This window comes from Onychomys torridus, chromosome 15 (assembly GCF_903995425.1).
Source record: "Onychomys torridus chromosome 15, mOncTor1.1, whole genome shotgun sequence".
Classification (NCBI taxonomy): domain Eukaryota; kingdom Metazoa; phylum Chordata; class Mammalia; order Rodentia; family Cricetidae; genus Onychomys; species Onychomys torridus.
In genome coordinates, this window is record NC_050457.1 from 48,991,700 (window position 1) to 49,018,360 (window position 26,661).

Below are 26,661 nucleotides of genomic sequence, written 5' to 3' on the forward strand. Positions count from 1 at the left end.
ATCGTATACAAGCCAGGGGTATTTTTTTAGCCAAATTTTCAAAAACTGATGATTTCTTTCTGGTAGGTAGTAGTCAAGTTTTCGTGACTTTTTCTGCTTTTTGGTGCCTGGAATCACAGCATCTGGAGAGCCTTTGCCTTTAAATAAAAACTCCACATGGTTATTTAAGAACTCCACCCACTCAAATCTGCCTCTTAAATACATGTACTCTTCTCATGTAATACATATATATACATACATTACATGAGAAGAAATACATATATATGTATGTGTGTGTATATATATATACATATATAAATAAATATACACACATTTATGATCAATGCAGTTGATATTGCTCAAATGCACATAAATATGGCTAATCATTTTGGCATGGGCAACCTCCTTATGAGAGGGTTTGACTTGAAGAAACATACTCCTCTTTTCAGTAGCCACAGACTGTCTGTAGCTCCTCAGCTAGGAGTGGAGCCTTTTCAGCCTTTCCCCATCTATGCTGCAGTGTTGGCTGGAGTGGTCTTGTGCAGGTCATGCTGAGGCAATCAACAGCAAAAGCAATCACAATGAACATTACTTCTGCCAAGGAGACACCAAAACTATGATTAAGTATTTAGCATATATCAAAAATAAATATACAGGCTGGAGAGATGGCTCAGAGGTTAAAAGCACTGACTGCTCTTCCGGAGGTCCTGAGTTCAATTCCTAGCAACCACATGGTGACTCACAACCATCTGTAATGAGATCTGGCGCCCTCTTCTGTATACATAATAAATAAATAAATAAATAAATAAATAAATAAATAAATAAATAAATAAATCTTTAAAATAAATATACAGAATGCATATTCTTTTCAACTGGAGTATTGTTTGCTCATAATATGATCAAAGTTAGACCATAACTAACCTTGAACCATCAAAAACCCCACATCTCATAGATAGCTCTGTACCTTCTGTCTAAATGACAACAGTTGTCCATGTGTAGGTTAGTTCTCCAGTGGAGTGTTTTGGGGACACTCCTCTGATAAAGACCCACCATCTGTTTCCCTGCACTTTTCATACAACTGAGGACAGAAATACAGGTCAGTCTCTTGACAATTCCCTCAACATTCATCTTCCTATACTCTTTGCTATACACTTTCTAAAGTTTGATCTTCCAAATTTAAATACCCTCTGCATCCCTGTCACCAAATCACTCCACAATGCCTTAGATTTGCTAATCTTTTTCACCACATTTCTCCCCCTTGATCACTACACTCCAATTCTCCCTTACTTTTGCATTCATGGGCACTTTCCTAAATTTCATATTCTGTCTCATAATTAACCTACTGCTTTATATTATACTTTTCTTGGTCTGACATTTCAAGTCATACCCTAACTCTATCATAGCAAATGGTTTTCTTTTAATTATGTTTTTAAAAATTAGCTATTACTTATTATTCCTCTTTCCCTATCAATTCCCTTGTGGTGGTTTGAATAAGAAAGACCTTGTAAACTCATATGTTTGAATGCTCAGTCCACAGTGAGTGGTACTACTTGAGAAGGATTGGGAGATAAGGCCTTGTTTAGAAGAAGTGTGTCATTGGGGGGTGGGCTTTGAGGTTTTACTCTCTTTCTGGTGCCTGGGTATCCAGGTGCAGAGCTCTCAGCTACTTCTCTAGCACTACATCTGCCTGAGTTCTGCCATGGCCCCTGTCATGATGACAATGAACTAAAGCTCTGAAACTCTAAGCAAGCCCCAATTAAATGCTTTCTTTTAAAAGTGCTGCCAATGACATGGTGTCTCTTCATGGCAATAGAGCAGTGACCAAGACATCACTCTTGTTATTTCAGCATTGTCTGAAAATGGTTCTACCCTATTCAGTATATTCAGAAAAAAAGATAAATTTTATCTGCCGACATACTTTTATTTCAGTGCTTCTAGAGTTTATGTGTTGACGTATGTGTGTGTCAGGTTGTCAAATGCCACTTGCTATTTTAAACTCTTAGCTGGGATGTAATCTTTGACTTTGAGGATATACTGAAGAATGTATAATGATAATCACCATAAATACTAGGCTTCCTTTAGGAATAATTAAGAATGACTTATAATTTTCAGAAGTCTACTACCTCCTACTCAAATGCCTCTAAATGCTTTTTGTTAGCCCACTAATTATATAGTTTTCCTCTCAGTCACAATTACTTTGCATATAAAAGAATATAGCATGAACAAAATTGTGGTGATATTTTATTTGTGCTGAAATGTGATATTTTATTTGTATGTTAATAAATAAAGTTGCTTGGAGATCCGAGGTCAAATAGCCATAAAACAGAAGCCAGGCAATGGTAGCACATGCCCTTAATCTGATCACATGGCAGGCAGAGTCTCTGTGTGGTCAAGGACACAGCCAAGTATGGTAACACGAGCCTTTAATCCCAGTACCAACCATAGAGACCTGGAGGTCTGTATAGACAGGCAGTGATGAGGAAGATATGTGGCTGGGCTTAGAGCCAATGAGAAAGCAGAACAGGAAAGCAGTAAAAACATAGGTTAGATGGGAAGAAGCTCTCTCTGTGGAAGCTACTGCTGGTAGTAAGCTAAAGCTAGACCTGGCTATTGCTTTAATCTCTTTGGCTATTACCTCTGTATTTGGCTCTGTGTTTCTTATTTAATAATACTGTTTAGAAACTCATCTGCACAAAATGAATAGCTACTGCAATTTCAAAATGAAATGATGTGATAATAGGCCATTGTAGGTGGTGGAGAAATGACACTTACCTCAAGGGCCTAAATTTACTTCCCAGTATCCACAATGGCTCACAACTACATGTAGCCATAGTTCCAGGGCTTCTGATACCTGTCTCTGACCTCCACAAGCACCAGGCATGTACACGATGTATGTACACACACTGCATGCAGACACACACACACACACACACACGCACGCACGCACGCACGCACACACACACACACACACACACACTAAAATAAAAATTTAAAAGGCATTGCAAAATTCATTTAAGGGGAAAGAGGATGGACTCTGCCTTGTTAGACAGTAACAAGATTTCTGAGTTGGTTTTTGACAAAGTTGGATTGTTGGTACCTGTCGCTGTCCACATTAATCTTGCCCAAATGTTACCATCATGTCTATCCTTAGACACATTATGTTTTTTGTTTTTTGTTTTTGTTTTTTTGGGGTTTTTTTTGTCTTGTTTTCTTTCTTTTTTTTTTTTTTTAAACACATTGGAGGCATAAAGACTTCTTGAGCTCTTTGGTAAGCTGACACATGTCAGTGCATGTGTTCACACAAGCAAACATATGTACACCTTGATACCCATTGGCCACTGCAAGGAAACCTACAGAGTGAATGAGTTATCACGGTTGTTATCAATGATATTTCCTATGGATTTCTGAAAATACTGGGACTAATTTTCAAAAGGTGGGACTGTGTTTATATTAAAGCCCATTGACTATCTTTGGGGAGGAGGAATGGTTTGGGGAAGTAAAATAAAGCTATTTATGAAAGACAACTTAGTTCACACATAAGATGAAAAAACCTTGAGTAGCAGAGTCCAAAATTTATATAGCCATAGACACACTGCTTAACTGCTTTGTGACTGAGTGTCTGGTCCCAAAGATTATAGATGGTGATCTATACACACATCAGTCTGAATTATATAGGATATTACTTGGTGGGACTCACTGCAGAAGGCATATAACTGTAGTGATAAAATATGAATGGATTCAAGAATTTGTGCAAAGAAAATAACATAAGCATTCATGTGGTGATATTGTGTTCCCCAAAATACTGTGCACCCTAATAAACTTATCTGGGGTCATAGAACAGAACAGCCACTAGATACAGAGGCCAGAAAATGGTGGCACACACACCTTTAATCCTAGCATTCCAGAGGCAGAGATCCATCCAGATCTCTGTAAATTCAAGGCCAGACTGGAAACATCCAGGCAAAGTAACAAGAGCCTTTAATCCCAAGAAGTGCTGGCAGAAAGCAGAAAGGTATTTAAGGCGTGAGGACAAGGAACTAGAGCTTGTTAAGCTTTTTAGCTTTTAGCAGCAGTTCAGCTGAGATCCATTTGGATGAGAACACAGAAGCTTCCAGTCTGAGGAAATAGGATCAGCCAAGGAATTGGCAAGGTGAGGTAGCTGTGGCTTGTTCTGCTTCTCTGATCTTCCAGCATTCACCCCAATACCTGGCTTTAGGTCTGATTTTATTAGTAAGACCTGCTATGATTCCTGCTATACATCCATGTGACTAACTAAATTAATTAGGCATGTATCTACCAGTAACTCATTTGTTTCTACACAAGATCTATGAGGCACTGAAGGAGAAGGCAGTTCTAAGAAGGACATCCTTTACTTCCTAGTATCCCTTCACTGACTAGACAGAAACACAAACTCAGCATCTCCAATACATCTCTACTTAGAAGTGTTCACAAAGATTATCTTTCATATGTCAAATGGAGTGGAGCTCACCAGTGTGCCTCTAAGAGAGGAGGAAGCCAGGAGAAAAGAGTCACCAGAGATGTCCACTGCCATACTCCCACACTGCTGCACCATCAGTCAGTGCAACTCTCCTGCTTGTTTAATTCAGGAGAATGCCATTTATAGCAAATACTTGACAAACTGGAACAGAATAACACGCCAACAGAGCTCTCTGGTCTTCTGGCAAAGTGATAGCCACCACAGGCAATTTTAGTCACCTTGTGTCCCATCAGTGGTGATTCTTTTCTTACCTTTAGGTGCCATATCTAAGAACTGATCTCGGAGATTGTCCAGTTGTTCGATTGTTAGGGTCCCATTTTCTTCCTTTTCTATTGGTGGAGGGCGGGATGGTGGGACAGCATCTGGGAAGACTTTTATGTCTCCATTGATGTAGAAGTCTTCTTGGCCTAAATAAATCTCATTTTGAATTTTTGTAGCTGTTTCAATGTAGTAGCGAGCTACTTCAGTCAATTTCTCTATACTAAAAATAGCAAAATGAATAGAGTGATCTCCACTGAAATTATTATGAGATTAATAGTTAATTTAATAAAACAAACACAAAAGCTAACACTTTACATGGTAAGTTAAATGATTCTATAGGTAGGTATTTAAAGATTTTAATTTATCTTAGGCAAGCTACAAATTAATAAAGATAAAAAACAAAACACATCCCTATTAAGGAGCTAATAGAGTTCAGTTTTATGTAAAGTTGAACAAGAAGAGAGCCTATTAAATTTGGTTTTATGAGTATTGAAATGTAATTTTTCTATATAACAAAGATTATAGCAAAGGTTAGATTATTTTCAAAATAAGTTGATATGGCAGATTGCAGTGTTTAATAACTGTTATTTACTTCTAGAAAAGCAAAAATGACTTTTCTCTACCTTTATGTCAAAGGATTTAATGTTACCTAGGACACACTTGGTAGAATAGCTTCTGGTACACAAAATTCAAAACTGGATGATGTGCTTGTGAGCAGCAACAGTTAAGGGCTATCATGGTGCAGCAGAAATGGGTACTAGGTTCTCACCTATAGCATGTGCTTGCCTTAGCCTCATGGTAAGTCATGGGTCTGTGAGTGTTTTATCTTTTAAGTGAAGTCATTACTATCTACTCCCTCTTTTAAGATGATTTACAAGAAACCACACAGATCATGGATATAAATAGTCAATTAATAGTTAATAGCCTAATGGAAGGCAATTTAAAGGTGTCTTAGGTATTAGACATAATTAAATGTACCACCACTGTAATGAAAAGAAGATCTTGTCTTGCTCTTATGATGAAAGATTGTAAATTGAACGTCACAAGATGATGCATGCCTATTCTGTTTTTGTATGAGCAACAAAATATTCATATACTGAAACTTTAAAAAGGGTTTCAAAGTTCCTGTCCTTGAAAAGATGCCCTTGAATTCAACTACTCCTAATGCTCATTGTGAATGTCCATACAATATTTGCTAATTAGTTTGTGGTTTAGAGTGTTCTGGTGCTTGGGGACACCCAAGAAGAGTATCATATAGAACTTGAGTTTACATAAATAAAGGGTGTCTCTCTACACTGGCTGAGACTTGGCCAGAACAGAATATCAAATGGCTGTGCACCACCTAGTGGAGGGTTACTGTGAGTGATTTTAATACCGAAGAAAGAAAATACCCGGAAAATCGATTTGGGGTCCTAAGGGATTTGACAGTAACTCACACTCACTCTTTTCCTCTCTCCCTCCCTCCCTCCCTCTCTCCCTCCCTCCCTCCCTCCTTCCCTCCCTCCCTCCCTCATCAGAAGCACTTTTTAATTTCAATGTTTTGTGATTTCTTGTGGTTACACGATATAGCATGTTTAGATTCAGAAGGCATAGATATACACAAAACAAATAAGAGAATTGTAAGTATATCACACAGAATTAATACACATTTACACTTGATGCACAGACACATGGATGCCAGCTGTGAATGCCTAAGTACTCAGATAAAATGTGGCAGGCACAGACTAGGAACAAATATCACTAAAGCGACTTGGCTGGTAATGGTAGCAAGGCTACCCTATGCGAATGAGTGTGTTTGGATAGTTTTCAATTTCCTACTTTCTGTGGTGGAACAACAGTACTGGACAATGGGCTGAAGACTCTAACAGTAAAACTTTCATGATGAGAAACACAAAGGCTGCTTACAAATAGGAATTACTGCTTCTGAGAGCAACTGCCATTTGACTCTGATCCTCACTCAACTACAAAACTCTCAGTAAATGTTTACAATCTACCCTTTAATATACATCTTATAGGATCTGGCTAAAGCTGAAACTGATACAATAGCCTAGCCTTCCTTTTGTAGAAAAAGCCAATGAGCCCCAAGCAATCAGACTTGGTACTCACTTCTGGATAATTTGGCAATCCCAGTCTCCTGGATGAAAATTATCTGAATATTACCTTGCAGACGAAAGCTCCCATTGAAGTGAGTGAAACCGAACTCAAATATGAATGTGATCACAACAGAGCCCTCGGATGCACAATTTGTTGCCAGAAAATAGTCAAAACGAATGTGATGGTGACATTCATTTTGAGTGTTTATAATAGGAGTGCCTGAAGCTTAAACTTTACTTACACACACACACACACACACACACACACACACACACACACACACACACACTTTGTAACATTTAAATCTGTGGATATCTTGTCAATTTTTTCAATTCTGGCATTTAGTATGTTTTTTTGGTTTTTTTGGATTTTTTTTAAGCTGCTGGAGAACTTTACTTACCTGGCCATCTCATTTAAATACCTCTGGCCAAGCCACTTTTCCATGAATTTGTAGACGTCGACCACCTTTGTCACTAACTCTTCAAGGACAGCCAAAGCTTTTGTCTTTATTAGTTCCAGACGAAATTGTGTGGCCACTTCTATTTAAAAAGAGAAACTGGTAAACTAAATAAACTGAACTCAGAAAGACAAGTAGTATGCTTTCTTATTCATATGGAATATGTATTTTAAAAAGGCATGGAAGGAGAGCGGAGGCTATTTAGAAAGAGGAAGTAAGTATACCAGGGACTGGCAGGTCAAGAAAGAGTAATGAGGGATGGGTATGATCAAATGGTGGTATATGCATGTATAAAAAGATCATAATGAAACCTCTTGTTTTGTAAAGTCAATATATACCAATAAATGAAAGAGAAAATGAAATTCTTAATGTATTATATATACATGCATTTTTATAGTGACCAAAATCTCCTTATACCAACACACTTTAGTTTATGAAGTTTCATTTAATACACCAACGTAGGTAAGGTGTCATCTATAGAAGCAAAATGAAATGTGCATTAAAGTCTTTTGCAAATTTAAACTAAAATTATTCATGAGCTTTATACTTAGTAGTGCTCTTTTAACAATATACTCTTTAATAAGTTTGATATCTCTATAAGATCACGTAATGATTCGTTTTTCAGTCATAGCTTGAACTGGGTCTTCCCTCCCTTCCTTTCCCCATTTCAATTCCAAACCCACCTCCATAGTGCTCAGAGTCACCAGAGCCATCTGCCTTCTGACAGATGTCAGTGCAATCACACTTCTGCTCAGGTGTCATCACCACCACCCAGCTTCTACAGGGAAGGGATCTGACATCTCTATCTACTGAGGCAGGGTCTGATGGATAGTCCATGATTTGACGTCCCAGTCCCCAAGTCACTCCTTCCTGGCTTAGCTCCTGCATTTCATAGCTATTCACTGAGTAGTTTTACATCCTCTTTGCTTTGTCCCATGCCTCTGCTTTCTATTCCTGCCCCTGGTTTTTCTCCTGAGCACATTTTCCCATACTCTTCTGGTTCAGCTACCATTAGTTCCTCTGGGGAGTCTTTCTTCATGCCTCCCCATTTCGTCCCATATGCCTATTTCCAACATCACAGAATGTTATTAGTGACTGTTTATATCTCTTTTCGTCTAGCTTCATTATGCTTTTGGTTTGTTTTAAGCTCATGAATATGTACATGTGTCTCGGCAACCACCACAGGACACAGACTACAGTGAAAACTTGATAATTTTTGTAACGTGAGGAAAATTTTTATCTCCTTGAGGATCTTGTATAAGGTGAAGCATACTGGAAGCCACTGGAATCCTATGTGAGGACAGAGTGAAGAGAGAAACATGTTCTCCTCTGCAGATGCCTTGCAGCTCCCTGGGTTCAGGTCATTTCTTATTTTCCCACTGGATTATGAGAGTAGGTGGTGGTTGCTGTGGAACAACCCTTTTCTACACTATGACTATGTATTTCTCATTGGTTAATAACAAGCTGACAGGTCAGTAGCTGGACAGGAAGTTAGGCAGGAAAGCCAAATTGAGAATGATAGGAAGAAGGTGAGCGGAGTCAAGAGAGACACCGGCTAGCCACCAAGCAAGCAGGATATGTAGAAAATGAAGTAACAAGCCATGAGCCATGTGGCAAAACATAAATAGAAATATGGTTTAATTTAAATGGAAGAGTTAGCTAGTAACACGCCTGAGATATTGGTTGAGCATTTATCATTTTTTGGTTTGTTTGTTTTTCGAGACAGGGTTTCTCTATGTAGCTTTGTGTCTTTCCTGGAACTCAATCTATAGCCCAAGCTGGTCTTGAACTCACAGAGATCTGCCTGCCTCTGCCTCCCGAGTGCTGGGATTAAAGCCTCTGTATGGTAATTTGGGAAGCAGCTGCTGGATATTTGGGAACAGGCTGTTGGGACTGAAAACATTCATTTAGAGATGGTAGAGTGGGTAGAGGGGTGAAGGGAGAATAACAAACAGAAACAAGAGCTAGAAAACATTCTTATTTAATGTCCCCTAGTGAAAACCTTCTAGTTGGCTCAATGCGGCCATATTATGTGTTAGGATCAAAAGGAAAAACACCAAGCACTCCCAAAAAAAGAGCAGGTCTACTGAATTGGTCCAAAATGACAGTCTTGCCTCAGCTAAAGTTGACTCTAAGAGGATTAATTGTGGAAAGACAGAAGTTCCCTCTCATCATACATCAGGAACCTGTGAAACTGTTTTCTGCCTGCCAAGAAAAGCCACTTCCCAATGGACACATACCTAAGGTGTATAGCAAAGCCACTGGGCCACAAGCCCCCCCCCCCACCCAACACCGTAAACTTCCAGGCTATTCTAGTTCACAGGATTCCCTCCCCAACCCTGAGCTATGCCGGTTTTCTTTATAACCCACAAGGGTTTCTCCTGCCCCAACCCTGGCCCTTGCCAATCTGCCCCAGAGTGATAGTCATGGATGCTTTGGACTTCCCCCAAAGCCCTCTGGCTAATCCCTCTCTCATATCTAAAATAAAAACTGTCTCCTCCTCCATGGATTGTAGCAAGCTTTCTCAGACTGCCAGCCCCCAAATCATGACAGGGAGACTTTGGTTATGAATGCTTAACCTTATGTTTGTCCCACTAGCTTTGATAAATTTAAATTAACCTATTTCTCTTCATCTATGTTTTGCCTCTGGGTTTTTTTTTTTTACCTTATTTTCATTCTGTATGTTCAACTTTGCTACTTCCTCTGCGTCTGGCTGGCTGGTGTCTCCCTCTCTTTCTCCCTGGTTCTCCCTGGAGCCTATAGTCCTCTTCCCACCAGCTGTACCTAACCATCTACTGCTTAACTATTGGCCATTCAACTTTTTATTAGACTCATCAGTTGCCCTAGGCAAACAAAGCAATACATCTTTACATAGTTAAACAAATGCAGCATAAACAAATGTAACACACCTTTACATAGTTGAAGTAATATTCCTCAACATAAACAAATGTAACACACCTTTACATAGTTAAAGTAATATTCCACAACAATGGATGGGTCGTTTTGGTGGCTTCCCTGTGCCCTGGCTTACATTACAGTTTTTGTTACATGGGATATTGACAATTATTCCTTTCTATAGACTATCTTTGCTCAAGTCCTGATATTCTAAATTCCATTCTGAATTGAACTAAAAGACAATCAGAAGTACCATGGGAGAATAGGCAGAGTTATTGCTAAATATAGGGAAAAATACCCTTAAACTTAGCGGAGATGTGAAGGCTATTGACTGGTCTTTTTTTCCCCCAGAAACTCATTCTCAGAGCTTACTAGGCCAGGACTTCTTTTCTTTTTTTTTTTTTTTTAAATATTTATTTACTTTTTAAACTTCATGTGTATGAGTATTTTACCTGCCTAATATGTATGTACATCATGTGTGGGCCTGGTTCCAGCAGAGGTCAGAAGAAGGCATTAGATCCCTTGGAAACTGGAGTTATAGCCGCCATATGGGTGCTAGGAATTTAATCTGATTCCCTTAGAAGACCTGCCAAGGCTCTTAACTGCTGCGCAGTCTCCCCAGCCACAGAATTTATTTTCTTAATGAGAGAATTGACTTACTCTTTTGCCATATAAAACCATCAATATTAGATAGCTTCTACCTTAATCCCATAAAACCATACCGACTTGCAATTTATTTTTTCCTAGTCTTTGAAATTTGAATTACAATCTTTTTTTTTTTTTTTTTTTGCTGTTGTTTTAATCTTTCCTAAATATTTCTGACAGCCTGTTGATAAGTTAAACAAGATTAAGTAGGGAGCTAGGCACAGTGGTATATGCTTGTAATCTTTGTATTCAGGAACCAGACATAGGAGAACTGTTGCTTCAAGAACAACTACATAGCAAGTTTGAAGCCAGGCTGAGCGACAAAGCTAGACCTCGTCTCAATAAAAAAAATTTAAAAAAAAAGAAACTAAATTAGGTTAAATTAAATACAGACTCCTCTAACTCAGACAACAGCATAATATCCAGAGCCGGTCCTCATATGGTCAAATGAAAACAACCATGTTAGCGGTGTGTGTTCAGTTTGTCTGCTTGATTTCTCAAGGAAACAGCCTGAGACTACTGATGAGCCCTGTCTGGGCTATTTGACTACTGGTTTGCTCTCTACTGGAAGCATGCTCTTATTCGATTCCTCCTCCTACCTTCCAGCTGCAGGGCAGCCAGATGCTCTTCCTTAATCTTGAGCTTCAGTTCATTCTTCCTCTCGATTTCAGCTAGTTCTTCGGGCGATATTGTGATAGGACTGACTTCTGTCACCGGTGATGATTTACCTGAAAGGTCACTGAAATGTGGTGAGTGAATTACCAACCGAGGAGTTGACAGCACTGTGCTTGGACAATATGATGACACACCAAAATCTGTACAGTCAGAAACTGCCGGGGATTTTGGAACAAGGGACTTTGGGCTCTCTGGGGTGGGTAACCAAGTATTTACAACGCTTCTTTGAGAATTCTGTGAACTTTCTGGTCTGCAATCCTAACAAAACATGCTGTGTCTCATCTTAAGAAAAAAAAAAAGTGAGTAACAATGCAGAAGTGATTACAGAATTTTTTAAAAGTGGTAAATTAGTCACCTGCAGAATTACCACTTCTTAAAGCATTTTTTAAAAGCTGAAAGTAGTGCTAAGTTTTTTTTTCTCCAAAAAAAAACCAATAAATAACTTCAAAAAGATATGGCTGAAGTATAGTAATGCTTAAGAATATGTATCCAAATCAATTATTTTTAATTTGTGTCCACCTACAAGTATTTTGGAGACTATATAAGCTGATTGGAAATTAAGAGTTTGTGGATGTTTGTTGAGGATCTGCCCACAGCAATGTGACTCCATTTCAGGTCAGGCCCTGTTTGTGACTTCTGCAGAGTTTCACGATCACTCTTGAGGGTGTGCTTACAAGGGGCTCCAACCATGAGAAGAAAAAAGAAATAAGGAGCTGTGAGTGGATAGGTATATTTGCTGTACTCAAAGATGCATGTCTAGATTACAAATGAAGGAGAGAGTAACCTCTGCATTTGTTTTATCATCTGAATAATTAAAGGTTGGAGTTGACCACCTACGCCATTAAAGTAAACAGAAAAAATGATGAAACTGTTTTGCTTATTAGAATATGAGTTGAACTAAAGTGGCATGTTCTCTTCCCTTTGCTTCAAGGGTCACCAACACCTCTCCACTTATCCTCAGTACTTTGTTTCCCCCACAATGTGTCTTTGACATCCATCACAAAGTGTTTCCTCTACAGTGGATGCGTAATAAGCATACAATTGAGGAAACTTTCCTCATGTGCTTTCTACTCTTCCTTTCTTGCCTCAAATTAAGCAAAAAAGGTCCACATGGGAACACTAAGAGGAAAAGGTAACATTTGAGTTGTTGCTTAAGGTCAATGGGAGGTTATCCCTCAACCTGTTTTCTCTGCTGTTCTCTCTTCATGAGTCTGAGGCAAAGGTTTAGGTAGGAGTGTTAGACTAGAGAACAATTTTCTTAGATTCAAATGCCCCTGAGACTTGTAAATACAGAGGCTTTTAACTTCTATAATAGATATCAGTCCTTCTGCCCAGATTTTTCCAGTCACAAGTGCTAATGCGGTTAAAGCTGCCTTTGAGATACATCTGCTGTTTACATCTGCTATTCGCTTAAATGAATTAGGTGGTGTTCATATGCAAAGTGGATTGCCAACTACAGCCATAGTTTAAAACAATGACTAGCACCCCGGCTGAGAGGCGAAAGCACCTGGTTAAAGCCTTTCTTTATTACAAAAAAGTTTGAAGTGATCTGGGTACTGGTCCGGTGCCATGAATACCTTTTCCTTTCTTTTCTGCCTTTTTCTTTTTGGGTGCCTCCTTCTCCTTCTTGGCTTTTTTATTTGTGCCTGACTGAGGAGACTTTTCTTTGGAATCCACTGGAGGTGTTTCTTTTTCTTCTTCTATGTGCCTTTGATGGATTTCAGCAGCCACCTGTAAGGGTAGCGGTATCTCAGTTAGGAGGATGTTCAGCAAATATGCTAACCTCTTGGATTTACTCACTTAGATTTCATGGGAGCTTCATTCTTCTGTGAACGATGAGGCCTGTGTTCTCACCCTTTGAGAAGCACACAGTTCTCTATGATTGGGTGATCTAACCCCAAGTACTTGTCCCCTGTCTGAAAGGAGACTGTCATCCAGTTAACCCCTGATGGCCATGCATTTTTGTTTGTTTGTTTGGTTTTGTTTTTGTCTTTTAGAGACAGGATTTCTCTGTGTAACAGCTCTGGCTGTTCTGGAACTTGTTTTGTAGACTAGGTTGGCCTCAAACTCACAGAGATCTGCCTGCCTCTGCCTCCTGAGTGCTGGAATTTACAGGCATGCGCCACCATTGCCCAGCTAGCAATACATTTTTATGTGCACTCATTCTGAACTCTAAGCTGGCAAATGTAGGGTTTTGCACATGTTCATTTAGTTTTGTCTCCACTGATAAACCAGCCTGCCTCCATCTTAGGCTTGAAAGCCATCTGACTGTAAAAACTAACTTCATTCCTGTTTATGATTAAATCTGTTTCTCAAGGATTGGTTATGCTCCACCTGTAACCTTGTCTGCAAATGACTCTGTGCTGCCTATTCCAGGAAAGACAACCATGCCTTTGCTTCAAAAGGTTGTTATGACCACCTTGTTATGACCACCTTGCAGCCCTGTCTTTGTTTCAGGAGGTTGTTATGATCTACTTGCTATGCTTATGTTGTGCTTCTGGAACCTTGGCTATTTGTCTGCCAAATCTTCTATTTGGAAACCCCCTACTCCTGAAATATAAAAAAAAAAAAAACACATCTTCCCCATGTCCAAAGGTCATCTCTTCACTCCACCTTAGGGAGAGACAGCTTGTGTACACAAATGTATTTTTTTTTAAAAAAGCTTGCTTTAATTAATTTGGCCATGATTTGGATCAGTGGTCTTTTTCCTTAAATCTATGGGATTAACACCACCTCTATGAATTTCGAACTGGATCATTTTCCAAGTTCCTGTTATCTCATGGAGTCTAAGACAAGCATTCTTGACTATATCCATTTCTGTTCTAGTTTGCTTTCTACTGCTGTGATAAATACCGTCACCAAGAGCAACCTGGAGAGGAAAAGGTTTATTTGGTTTGCACCTCCTAATGGCAATCCATCATTAATGGAAGGCAAAGTAGGATCTCCATCAGGCATAGAGTCAGGAATTATAGAGGGACACTGCTTACCTCTCTGCTCCCCAGGCCTTGCTCAGCTTGCTTTCTTAATCAAGCCAGGACCACCTGCCTTGGGGCATGACACCTCATACCAATTACTAATCAAGAAAATTTCCCACAAGCTTTGTATACAGGACAATCTGATAAAGATAATTCCCAAAATGATGGTTCCCCCTTTCCAGATGACTTTAACTTGTGTCAAACTGACAGAAAAATAACCAGCACACTTTCTTAAACTTTATTTCATAGTTGAACCTCTATGGAGATTTTATTTATTTATTTTACATTTTAATCTTAACTGTATATTGTCCTAGGAAGTTGTCATATTGCAAAAGCATGTTTGTTTACATCTTATGTCTGTGCAGTATAGATAAAATTTTCATGTCCCTCTAGCCAGTTCTGGAGGATGCATGATCTACATCAGTGAATCATAAATATTTCAATCCTCTACTTCCATTCTACTTCTGGACACCCTCTCATAAGATTCATTGTTTATGAAGATGATATTGCCACTGGCTAGCCTCATATTCCCTAGCTTCTTCTACTCGATGATTTTCCAAGTCTCTCCATTATAGTTATCCCTTTCTCACTCTCATGAATGTCTGGATTATGGCTATATTATCACTCTATGCTAGTCACAGAATGGGGAAATGACATCCTCACACTGAGGAGATACAGAGCTTTACAGGGGCCTCTTCATCTCCTCTCTCTTTTAAGATTTGCTATATACTTTAGGTTATAGAAAGCCTTGTCTCAGGGCTACATAAATAAACTCAGAAGACATTATAAATAAGCACAGGACATTAAATAATACTATATAATCTCTCTGTCTCTCTGCCTCACTCTCTCTCTCTCTCTCTCTCTCTCTCTCTCTCTCTCTCTCTCTCTCTCACACACACACACACACACACACACACACACACACACACATTGAACTCATTGAAGTATAGAATTGAATGGTGGCTATCAGTGGTTGAAGGTTGATAGGGTGTAGAGAAAAATGTTAAAGGGTAGAATATTTTAGTCAGATGGAAGAAATTTATTATGATGGCCTTCTACATAGCATGGTGAAAATAATGAATAATGTATCTTATATTTTAAAATTGCTAGAGGAGTAGATTTTAAATGTTTACTCCACAAAATAATTGACAAGTAAGTGAAGTGGTATATTCAATTATTAGTTTGGCTAATCTTTTTCAAATGTCCATCAATATCAAAACATCAAATTATAAGCCAAAAGTATATATAATTAAGTGTTGGCAAATTTAAAATTTAAGAGTATATTTACGTATAAAAACCTATTTACCTATCCTTTGTCTGTCTGCCTAGCTATCTATCTTTCTATCTATCTAGCTATAGAAATCTCTATCTAAGGGCTATGCCACTCAGGTCCTTTCTGTTTTTAGAAATACTAAAACTAAGAACTGAGTTTATCTGACATCGGAGCAGTTAATATTATTTATGATAACTCAGAAAAAGAGCTCAAAGGACTATATAAACACATATGCATTTTGGAGGTCAGGGAACAAGATTCAATAAGACTATACATATTTATATAAACATTTGTGAGGTTCAGATCTGATAGGATTTCTGAGATTAAGAGAATGAGGGAAATGAAGAGGAGTAAAGGAGATGTATGGAAATATGGACAAGGCATATTTCCCTCAAAGGTCTTTGCAGTTTTGTTTGCAAAAGGCCAGTACGTTTCTGCCTTCTCCAGGATCCTGACACATTTTATGCTCATGGCCCAGAATGTAGCTGTCCCCAACTGTTCCATGGGTGTTAAGCCTCCTCATCCTAATGGACTTTCATGCTCCCAGACCGATTTATGCTCTCCATAACTTTAGGTATGTGTGCACTACTTATGGAGGGCAGTGTTTCTTAACTAATTGGTTCTTATTTTAAAATTGTAAGATGTTGCAGAAGGATCTGTCAAGAGCACTAGTATTTGAGATATCCAGAAAAGCTATACAGAGCAAGCCAGTTTGGTTGGCTTGCTTCCCCCCCCCCCCCCTCAACCCCCAGACGATCTTTTGATAAAGATGAATTTCACGTTATCTACTGTGCTTTCATGTTCTTGGTAAAGTTGAAACCTTGCTTGTTAACAACTCCCATTAAATTGCAAGTAATTTGTTTTATTTTGTTTTTTAATTTGTTCTTGCAAAATAGTGTAAGTTAGCAATTTCCTTTAAAATTGGACTTATCTCCTTGGCAACAACCTTGTGATGTTGATGATGTTGTTGATGATGATGATGGTGATGATGATGATGATGAAGGTAATGATTATCCTTAGCATTTTTTCTTGTCTACTTCTCTCAAAGACTTCCAGATCTCTTAAAAATTAGAAAAATTTAGAATACTTTCTTTAAAGTAGCTGCTAAGGCTGGTAAGAACTTTAAACATAATGCTTGGACATGGTGGGTGTTAAATATGACTTCTCTGAAATCATTACATACCTATCAATTAGAAAGTTTTGCTAAAAATTAACATAGCATACTAAATGAATAGCTTTCGGTGAAATTGCCCCTTAGAAAAAGCCTGAATTAAAGTGCAGTTCATTCCAATTGCACCAATCTCATTTGGAACTGTTTGCCTACATCCATTTTCTGAATCACACCTGTCTCATTTGGAACTCAAAGTTCCCTTAAATGTTTGTTTTCTAACAAGGCACTGTTTAATCATCCAAAGGTCTGGGTGTGAAACTCATGACTATCTTTTATTTTTTTGTCTGCTTTTAATTGTATAACATTAGATTTATAGAAGTCTATTGCAGCACAAAATTCTGGAATCATATATAATTCATATATAATATTAATAATGATATTAAGTGACTATTTTTCCTATGTTTGCTGAGACATTCCAAAGTACAAAAGGAAAATGTATAATTTCAAGTAAATTTTTAGCAAATTAACTATATTTATAGTTTCTAAAGTATTTTATATACATTACTTCACTGAATTTCTTTCAAACATTTGAGTTTTTTTTTTCATTACAGAGAAGATATTGAAGACTTAGAGAACTAACAGATTTCCCAAGAAAACAAAGCAGACCATGTTTAATTGTGAGATGTAGCTAATACTCTGGCTGTATGTTCATCTCTCTGAGAATGCAGTATTTTCCCAGGTAATTTTAATGGACTGTGTGCTACCTGCCCCTTCTGCTTTTGAACATCTATTAACAATGCAAATAATCCACAATCTTCCTAGTAAATCTGTACCTGTTTTCTACTCTCTGGGACTTGATGCCTACAGTTTTTGTGGTAATCATTACTGTTGGCCACCTTTTTATTGATTTTAATGTTGTGAGCATGGCAGTAGCTGCAGCACCATCTCAGGACTTACTGATACTTCAGGATTATGTTGGTGTGGGCATTGTATGAGATCAAGGTATATGAATAGGGGTAGAACCAAGTTAGGTATTCAGGAAAACACTAACAGGATAAAAACTACAAAGCAGGGGTGGGACAATGGCTTAGTGGATAGTGTGCTTGTTGAGCAAGGGTGAAGACCCAAGTTTGAATCTGTAGAAATGACACAGAGCTGGATGCAACGTTGGCCCTCTGTAATCTCTGTGCAGCAGGATCAGAGGTAGAAGGAGAAGAATCCCCTGAAGGTCATGAGATGGTTAGCCTGCTATGCATCCGTGTAAGAGCCAGAGGCAAATGAGAAAGAGACTGTTGCAAAGAAAGTGGAAAGTGTGGGGAGACACCCAATGTCGTCCTCTGACCACTACACATGCGCTATAGCAGGCACATACCCACACTTCCACACATGAACATGCACACCAATCACAAACACACACACACACACACACACACACACACACACACACACACACACACACACACACAATGAATACTAGGAGCCAAGTCACCAGGAGGAACATTAGAAACTACCAAGATAGGAAGAACTTAGGTTCATAGAAGGCAGGGGCTTCAGGAATGAAAACACAGAAATAAAAACCATCAAAGTAGGAACTAGATGTAAGGACAACAAACAAAAATCAAACAAATAAAACTCCAGAGGGTCCAAGCAAGCACAAGTAGGAGGTCCACATTTTAGGAGGGTAAAGGACACTAAGCATGGCACTACAGTGGTACAGAAAAAAATGAATAGACCTGATCCAGTCAGTTACAAGGCTGAAGAGTTAGTGAGGGCAAGACACAGGAAGGCTGAGTCTCTGGGCCTCTAAGCCAAGGTTTGGGATTCTATAGTGGCACTGGGGATGGCCATATCATGTTCTTTTTCTTTCTTTCTCTTTCTTTCTTTCTTTCTTTCTTTCTTTCTTTCTTTCTTTCTTTCTTTCTTTCTTTCTCTCTCTCTCTCTCTCTCTCTCTCTCTCTCTCTCCCTTCCTTCCTTCCTATCTATCTATCTATCTATCTATCTATCTATCTACCTATCTTCTATGTATCTATCTATCATCTATCTATCTATCTGTCTGTCTGTCTGTCTATCTATCTATCTATATCATCTATATCTATCTATATCTATCTATCTATCTATCTATCTATCTATCTATCTATCTATCTATCTATCTATCTATACATGAATTACATCCCTCTCAAAGGCTCAGGAAGACTGGAGAAACTGAAGATGTGCAGTAAAAATGACCTCTTCTGGAAACAACACACTAATTACATTCATGCACCCATTGCATTTGTGGTTAATTACACAACATTTGCCTAGGATTGGGCCAATCAGTGCTGCATCATCAGTGAGAGAGGGGTCCATGAGGCTTGTTGCAGGAGGGCGTTGTAGCCACAGATGAGTAGTCCTTGCTCCGCTGAATGGCTCCTTACCCACACTCAGGCAACTAACTCAGACTGCACTCTAACTGAGCCACAGACAAAAGGAAGATGCTGGAAGGAAGACACTTGAGAAGAAGGCTGGCTCTAGCAGAGGGAGCAGGGATGAAGAGGAGACTTGGATGGTGAACGTGACTGAAGTTCATTATAGAAATACATTAAACTGGCTCTGCTGACTCCCCATGGGAGACCTCGATTTGGGGGACATGGGGATGTGGGGTGGCTTAGGAAAGAGGGATAGGGGGTGGGAGGAGGAAGGAGGGGGGTCTGTGGATTAGTATGTGGAGTGAGTAGAAAATTTCTTAATAAAGAAAAATGAAAAAAAATGGAAAAATACTACATTCACACCTATTTATTGTTCACTTGTTTTTGTGCGTGAACATGGAATATGTGTGCCACAGTGGAAATCAGAAGATGATGTATAGGGTAAATTCATTCTTCTAGTGTGGAGGTTTGAAGGATGAAATTCAGGCTCTCAGGCTTGGCAGCGAATACCTTTATCCTCTAAGCCATCTAGTTAGCCCTCTGTTCATTTGTTTGTTTAAACAATCTAGCGGTAATTATTTTTATCTGTATCTTTTAAAAATATAATATGATTGTTAATAGATTTAGGGGTCTATATCTAGTATCTTGATATGTGCTCTTTACTATTTATTCCAAATATTTGATCTCCTTTTATATTAAATATCTTAAATTATTTAATTTTCCTTATTTTTGTTTGGAAATAATACAAAATAATTCACTTAGCAATCATTCCAACAATAGTACCTGGAGTGTCTAAATAATAAAGGTGGTTAATAACTTACTATATGATTCCAGGGGTTCCACCAAGAGAGTAGTAATTAAATACATTACATCACAACTTATGAGGGGCAAAAACTAACAAGTGGGTGTCACTGTAATTATTTTTAAATAGAGATACTAAAAGATCATATAAATATATGTAAGTAATCTTCAAGTATAATTACCAAAAAGTTCATTGTAAGTAAAGATTATTCCCAAATAAGATATTCAATTCACTAGAAAAGTTTTTCGTCTTAACTTTTCTATGAGTCTGGTTTCTTGGTCCCAAATATACATAAGGCAAGAATCAACCAAATTGCAGATAGAAAGGAATAGGTTCATTCTAGTAATGTGGAGTTTCAGCACAGCTCTTGATAATTTAAAGATAATACAAATGTAGTGAGAATTAAAGGAAAGATTTAAATAATGCTGTTTATGTAGACACACTCTTATACACATTTGAAACATAAATGTACACTATATGACAAGAAAGGTAAATTATATAATTTTTACATATGAGCAATAAAGTATATATACATTAAGCAATGATACAAAAATACATACACACACACACATACACACGCATGAACAAACACACACACATACACACACAGAAGAAAGTGATGTGTAGATGACAGCATATATTCCCAGGTCTTAAGGAGGCTTTGTATACTCATTAGTACTAACAGATATGTGTAAGAATGTTCACAGTAGCTGTGTCCAATGGCACCAAAACACAAACCCAAGTGTGGGTCAGTAGCCACTTGATACAATCATTTAACAGAATGCCACATAACAAAGAAAATGAACAGAACACAACCGCACTCAACAATATGAGATTACTCTAAAGAATAATGTCCTAAAAATGAAAACACACACACAAACATGACAAAAAAAAAAAAAAAAAAAAAAAAAAAAAAAAAAAAAAGGTCCATTGCATTAAAACTCAAAGGCAGGCACAAATACAATATATCGTTTAGAAGTTACAACCTTGGGTCAGACAAGGATTGACTGAAAAGGCAATTTTTCTCAAGAGGGCTAAGGTTTGGAAGAAGCCCAGGAGACCTAGCAGCTGCATGCCTTCACACATTGTTCCACTCCTCTCTGTGTGCTGGTGTCATGAGTAATGCTTTACTCAGCCTGGGAAACCAGATAAATTAATTACATTTCATGGATTTCTTTAAATGTGGGCAACAACCACATTTAAAGTTTCCTTAAAACAAGTAAGACAAGAGAGGCGGTTGAGATCACTCTGTGAGAGAGAAAATACAGAGATGAGGAGAACAAAAGAAAGATGGGAAGAAAGAAGACCTTGTTGTTTTTGAGGTAAGGTCAGACAAAGAAGACCCCAAGGGAAGTTAAGGAGGACCTCCTATTGTGAGATCATGTTGCAGGCTCCTCTTCCAAGCCTTTCAAGAGACCTTTGGGAAGGCTGATACTGTTTTCTGATTAGATGGTGTACTTCAGTAAAATCCAAGAATGCTTGGCACAAAAAGAAAATAAAAGCCAAGTGGGCAGAACAGAAACCAAGCAGTAGGCTGTCCACCTTTCAAGAATTTAGTTCTCCACTGTAAAAAGATACTACTACTTACCCTATTGTGATTTAGAGAAAACAACAAGCAGACAGTTTGGAGTTGGGAAGTCAATGGGCTAATCGGGCTTTGTGTTTTTTCCAAGACTTTGTAAAGTACTTCTAAGAATTATATTTCACTCATTGAAACTAAAATCAGTAGTATCACATAAAAGAAAATCACCACCACCACCAAAACATTATTTTTTTTGTTTTTGTTTTTCTAGGAAATTAAAAATCTAGCCATGCTGGACCTCATTGTTAGATGACTAAGTTGGCCAGCACTGGGTAGCACATGTCCTAGTCAGCAAGGGTGTGGTTTCCATAGGGCTGCCATCACACCATCTCATACTGTCTTATCTGCCAGTTGCCCTTCCTCCTTAACATTCTCTTGACATTTAGGTTTGTGCATTTGTAACCTAAGCCAGCACTAAAATGAATTGTCTGACTTCTTTCATGATTTTTAAAGACTTGTTGACTGTATCTTTTAACTTCCTATTTCTTTCAGGGGAAGAAAATCTCCCAATAATCCCTTTAATAATGATAATTCCTCAAAGCCATGCATTTTTATACCATGATTGTGACTGTCATATAAATGTTGCACTTGGACCGTGTTACCAACCATGCCACCTAAATAGTAGGGTCACTGACAAGAAATGCAACTGTAGGTACTGCTTACCATGTGGGAGATGGCTACAGAAGCCTGCTGCCAGGTGTCTATTACGATCTTCTCATCTACCTCAAAGTTAGCTTCCAGACCTTCTAATGATGGATCAATCTTGCCCTTCAGTAATGCTTTCACCTTTGGTTTGATGGTAACATTTTCAGGAGAAGTGGATATTCGAGGAACTAGAGGAATTCTTTGGGGGGAAAAAAAAAGAAACATAAGGTTTTCATTGAACAGAATTCTATTTTTATGACAGTGTTAGTTTGTACCTTTTTGTTGTGTTGCTTTAATTCATATTTCCAAAGTTTTCCTGGAAGAATTATTTTGAAGGACTATGATTGGAAAATGCTATATTAATCACACTTTTGTGGTCTACAGAATCTTGCTAATAATAGAAAACTTACAGCAAGCAACAATAAGACATTTTTCAGATTTAGTTCCTAATAATTACAAGAGGAGGATTGGATAACAGTGATTATGAAGAACGACCTCCAAAATGTCCCATATTTTTGGTCTTATTTCCAGGGCACATCTTCTCATTAGAGTAAACTAATATGGGAAATGTAAACCTAATGAAACTTATTCAAGATGGTCAATATTACTTGGCATCCTAACATGAAAACTGGACTAAAACAAATCTGACTGGTGCTGTTAAATGAGGTGATGATGTTTGTGTGGTTGCCAAGGTGAAGGTTCAAAAGTCCTCTCCTTTCTTATTCATGGAGGTTTTTCTTATTCAGTGAGGGTTTTCTCTTCAACAAGCTCTGTGGCAAAATGTAAGAGTGAAGCTTGTTCTCCATCTTCTCTTAACAGTCTTCCTTCCTTAAGTGGAGATTTTAGAACAATTTCTGAAAATATATTATCATTGATCCTAGCATCTCAAGGGGTGTAACTCAAGTGCAAAGAGAGACCTAAGGTACAGTGTTTATTGTAATTGAGGTCATCCTCTGGTGAAAAAAAATATAGGGCCTTAAGGCCTTAAGTTTGGAGAAGGAATTGAAAAAGAGTAACTCCAAAGATGACTTGGTTGAAATTGTAACAAGAGAGTCAGGATCAACAGAAGGAATTTGTTTTTATAGAGTCAAGAAGCAGGTGTTTGGAACAGGGATTTAAAAAAGATAATTATGAACAGAAAACAACTAGCTTGCTCTTGTTGGGAAGCGTAAGATAGGATTTCTTGAACTTAACACTTTGATTTTCACAGTGTGTGGTAGTTTGAATGAGAATACCCCCATAGATTCATATATTTGAATGCTTAATCTTTAGTTGCTGAACCATTTGGGGAGGATTAGGAGTTGTAGCCTTGATTCTTGGAGTTGTATGGTTTTGTTGGAGGAGGCAAGTCACTGGAGGTGGGCTTTGAGGTTGCAAAAAACCCATGCCAGGCCCAGTGTTTCACTCTTTCTGCCTGCTTCCTACAGATCAGGGTGTAAATTTCTCAGCTACTGCTCCAGGGCCTTGCCTGTCTGCTTCCCACCAGGATGATCATGAACTAACCCTCTAAAATTGTAATGAAGTTTCCAATTAGATGCTTTCTTTTTCCAAGAGTTGCTTTGGTCATGGAATATCCTCACAGCCGTAGAACAGTATCTATGAGTCAGTACTTGGAATTCTGATGACCTCACATAACTATAAAGGCAATACATTGAAAATATACTTACACATCGAATTGTATCTTAATATCCAATTAATGCTAAATCAAAGCCATTCAAGTTCCAATAAGTTCACATGAAGTGTGTGTGTGTGTGTGTGTGTGTGTGTGTGTGTGTGTGTGTGTGTAACCATCTTTAGATACTTCACACAGCACAACACTTTGCTTTGCAGGACAGCAGTCATAGCATATCATTTAGAAGAAGACTTTGGGTTTATTACCCACTAATTTTAACCGGGATTATCTATTTGTATGGCTACAGGTTTGGAATTATCCACTGGAGTTTAAGAGGCTTACTGTTTGTCACACAGCTATAGACAATGACTATCCTTCCCTGAGAGTTCATCAGTTGCCAATGGTTCAGTAGAAAGATAAGACGTTATGAGCTCCTGTCCTACCCATCTTGTCTGTTTTCAGGCCCAGTACAGGCAATTGCAGCTCCTGTGGGTTTTGTTTGCATTGGCATGATATATATATATATATCACCCTGATGGTGGTATTTCTAGCCTCTCTCTAGATCCCCTACCTTGTATATCTTTTCCATTCAGTCCTTCTGCAGTATTCCCTGAGCCTTACTTAGATGGTGTGGTATAAATGTGATGTTTCAGGTTGAGTGCTCATTTATTCTAAGCATCTTGAGCAGGCATGAGTCTCTGTACTCATGGGGAGAAAAGAATGACTTTTGTGTGAGGGAGATAGAAAGGTGGAGAGTGATACTAATCAGAACTACAAGCATGTGAAATTGTCTACAAACAAATTTAATCAATGCAAACAGAAAGGGGATATGGAAATGAGAACAAAGGTGAATATATAATAGTTATATTTTAAAATTATAGGTAGTTGTTGATGAAAATGGGCTTAGAATTCATTTATTGAGAAGAAAAATGCCAGGTAGTTCTGTCACTATCAGGAGATAAGAAATTAGGTATGCTACTTGAATTTCTGAGCCTCACTTCTTGGAATAATATAAATACATTATTATTATGGCTGTTACCATGAATAATTCTTTATGAACTAACACAACTACTATTTTGAAAATATTATATGGCCACCAGTATTATAGAGTTGTTGGAAGGAATAAAGTAGAAACACTATGCAAAACTGCTTAGCACTGTGTTTGTTTCTTTCTACATGTTACAGTCTGTGGTTATTTGGTTGGTGAGCTGCTTGGTGTATTGATTGACTGATTGTTTCAACAGTTTTGCCACAGCAGTGATTTGAGGTTGAGATTGGTACAAAGTTGCTCCGCAAAAAATAAGAACTGTCTGTTCTTTTGTGGGCTTATTGTACTAACCAACATTAATAGCTTCCCCCATTATGCCTGGTTTGCCATTATGTGCTAAGAACAGAATGCACTGCCACTCTAGACACTGAAACTTGGTCTCTTTTGGTGATTCTTATGATTCCTGTTGCCTCTGGTATTTTTTATTGTTCTAATTTCAAAGTTTTCTTAGCAGCATGTTCAATGTTTTTCTTTTATTTGGGAGAGGAAGAGGGTGCATGCTCACCCTTTTGTGTATTCTTGTGTATATATGGGCTTGGCAGATGAAAGAATATGAGTGAAGAAATGGACTTTGGATCATTGCATAACCTATTTGGCAATGCCAACTCAAATTATTTTTGGAACAAGAGAGGGATTATCAAAGTGAGAACATGCAATACTCACAATTAAAATATTGCATATAAGCAAGAGCAAATGATTATCTATTATTCAACAACAAAAGAGGCCACCCTTTATTAACTGTTTGAGGACTAGATTTTAAGTGTTTCAGTTTCTAGACATGATCCCATATATTTTGCAGATTCTGTTTTCTGTAAATTTCCACAACAACCTTGCTTTTACAAGAATGAAAATTGAGGCTTACATTGAGATGCAGTGACTTGTCAGACAATCGAGTTATCTTAACCCACGTACATACGGTTAGTAAGTGACAGACTCAGGATTTAAACTAGACCAATCTGGTTTCAAAATATATTCATTATGCTATACTTTGCTTACACAACTCCTACACCTATGTTGACTGAGCCAACATCTAGGCAAAGAGGTTTCCTTTAAATATAAAATACTTAACTCATGTGCTTAGAGGTTTAAACACAGCATTCAGTGTCTGCATATCATTTTGTAAATCTAACTTCTGCGTGTACTTCCATCTTCATATCAAGATTATTCTCTTTTCTCATGTTTTGCTTAATGATCACCAGGAAATACAATTTTAAGTTTTCCTAAATTTTAAACTTATTTTCAAATAACACATTTACTCCTACATGATTTCAAATTCTGTTTTCAAGTGCTTTATCTTAAGACACATAAAATTAGGTAAAATTAGATCTTAGTGGTTAATGGCTGGAAACCACACCACTGAGGTCACTACCCCTCTTCTTGCCCTATCCTTTCATGATGCCATTTTCTCCATATCTTACAACCTCTCAGAGTCTGAGATACTGTCCTTCCTCCCCAGAACTCATCTATTATATTTATTAAAAATTTACTGTATTTTTGTTGCAGATGATTTGGCTAAAAATGTAATTTGTCTTTATTCTACCACTAAGTTCCTGTTTCTGTTGGCAACAATCTGATGTTAGATTGTTAATATCTTTCAGTCTGGTAAGGTCATGATCACATACTATTAGACCTTTACGATTTCTCAATTTCCTCACCTGTAAAAGAACGGTGATCCCTCCCATTTTAATTCACACATACACATA

At 37.9% G+C, this 26,661-nt stretch overlaps 1 protein-coding gene across 1 annotated transcript in view; it reads right to left on the minus strand.

The window, feature by feature from the left end:
- Spef2 (sperm flagellar 2) overlaps nucleotides 1-26,661 on the minus strand; it is a 171,975-nt gene that overhangs the window by 25,882 nt on the left and 119,432 nt on the right. The window contains exons 25-29 of the mRNA XM_036206928.1: nucleotides 22,317-22,497; nucleotides 13,082-13,235; nucleotides 11,429-11,557; nucleotides 7,233-7,371; nucleotides 4,729-4,958 (exon numbers count right to left, since the gene is read on the minus strand). Coding sequence (XP_036062821.1) covers nucleotides 4,729-4,958; nucleotides 7,233-7,371; nucleotides 11,429-11,557; nucleotides 13,082-13,235; nucleotides 22,317-22,497 — 833 coding nt within the window. The remainder of the gene's footprint in view (nucleotides 1-4,728; nucleotides 4,959-7,232; nucleotides 7,372-11,428; nucleotides 11,558-13,081; nucleotides 13,236-22,316; nucleotides 22,498-26,661) is intronic.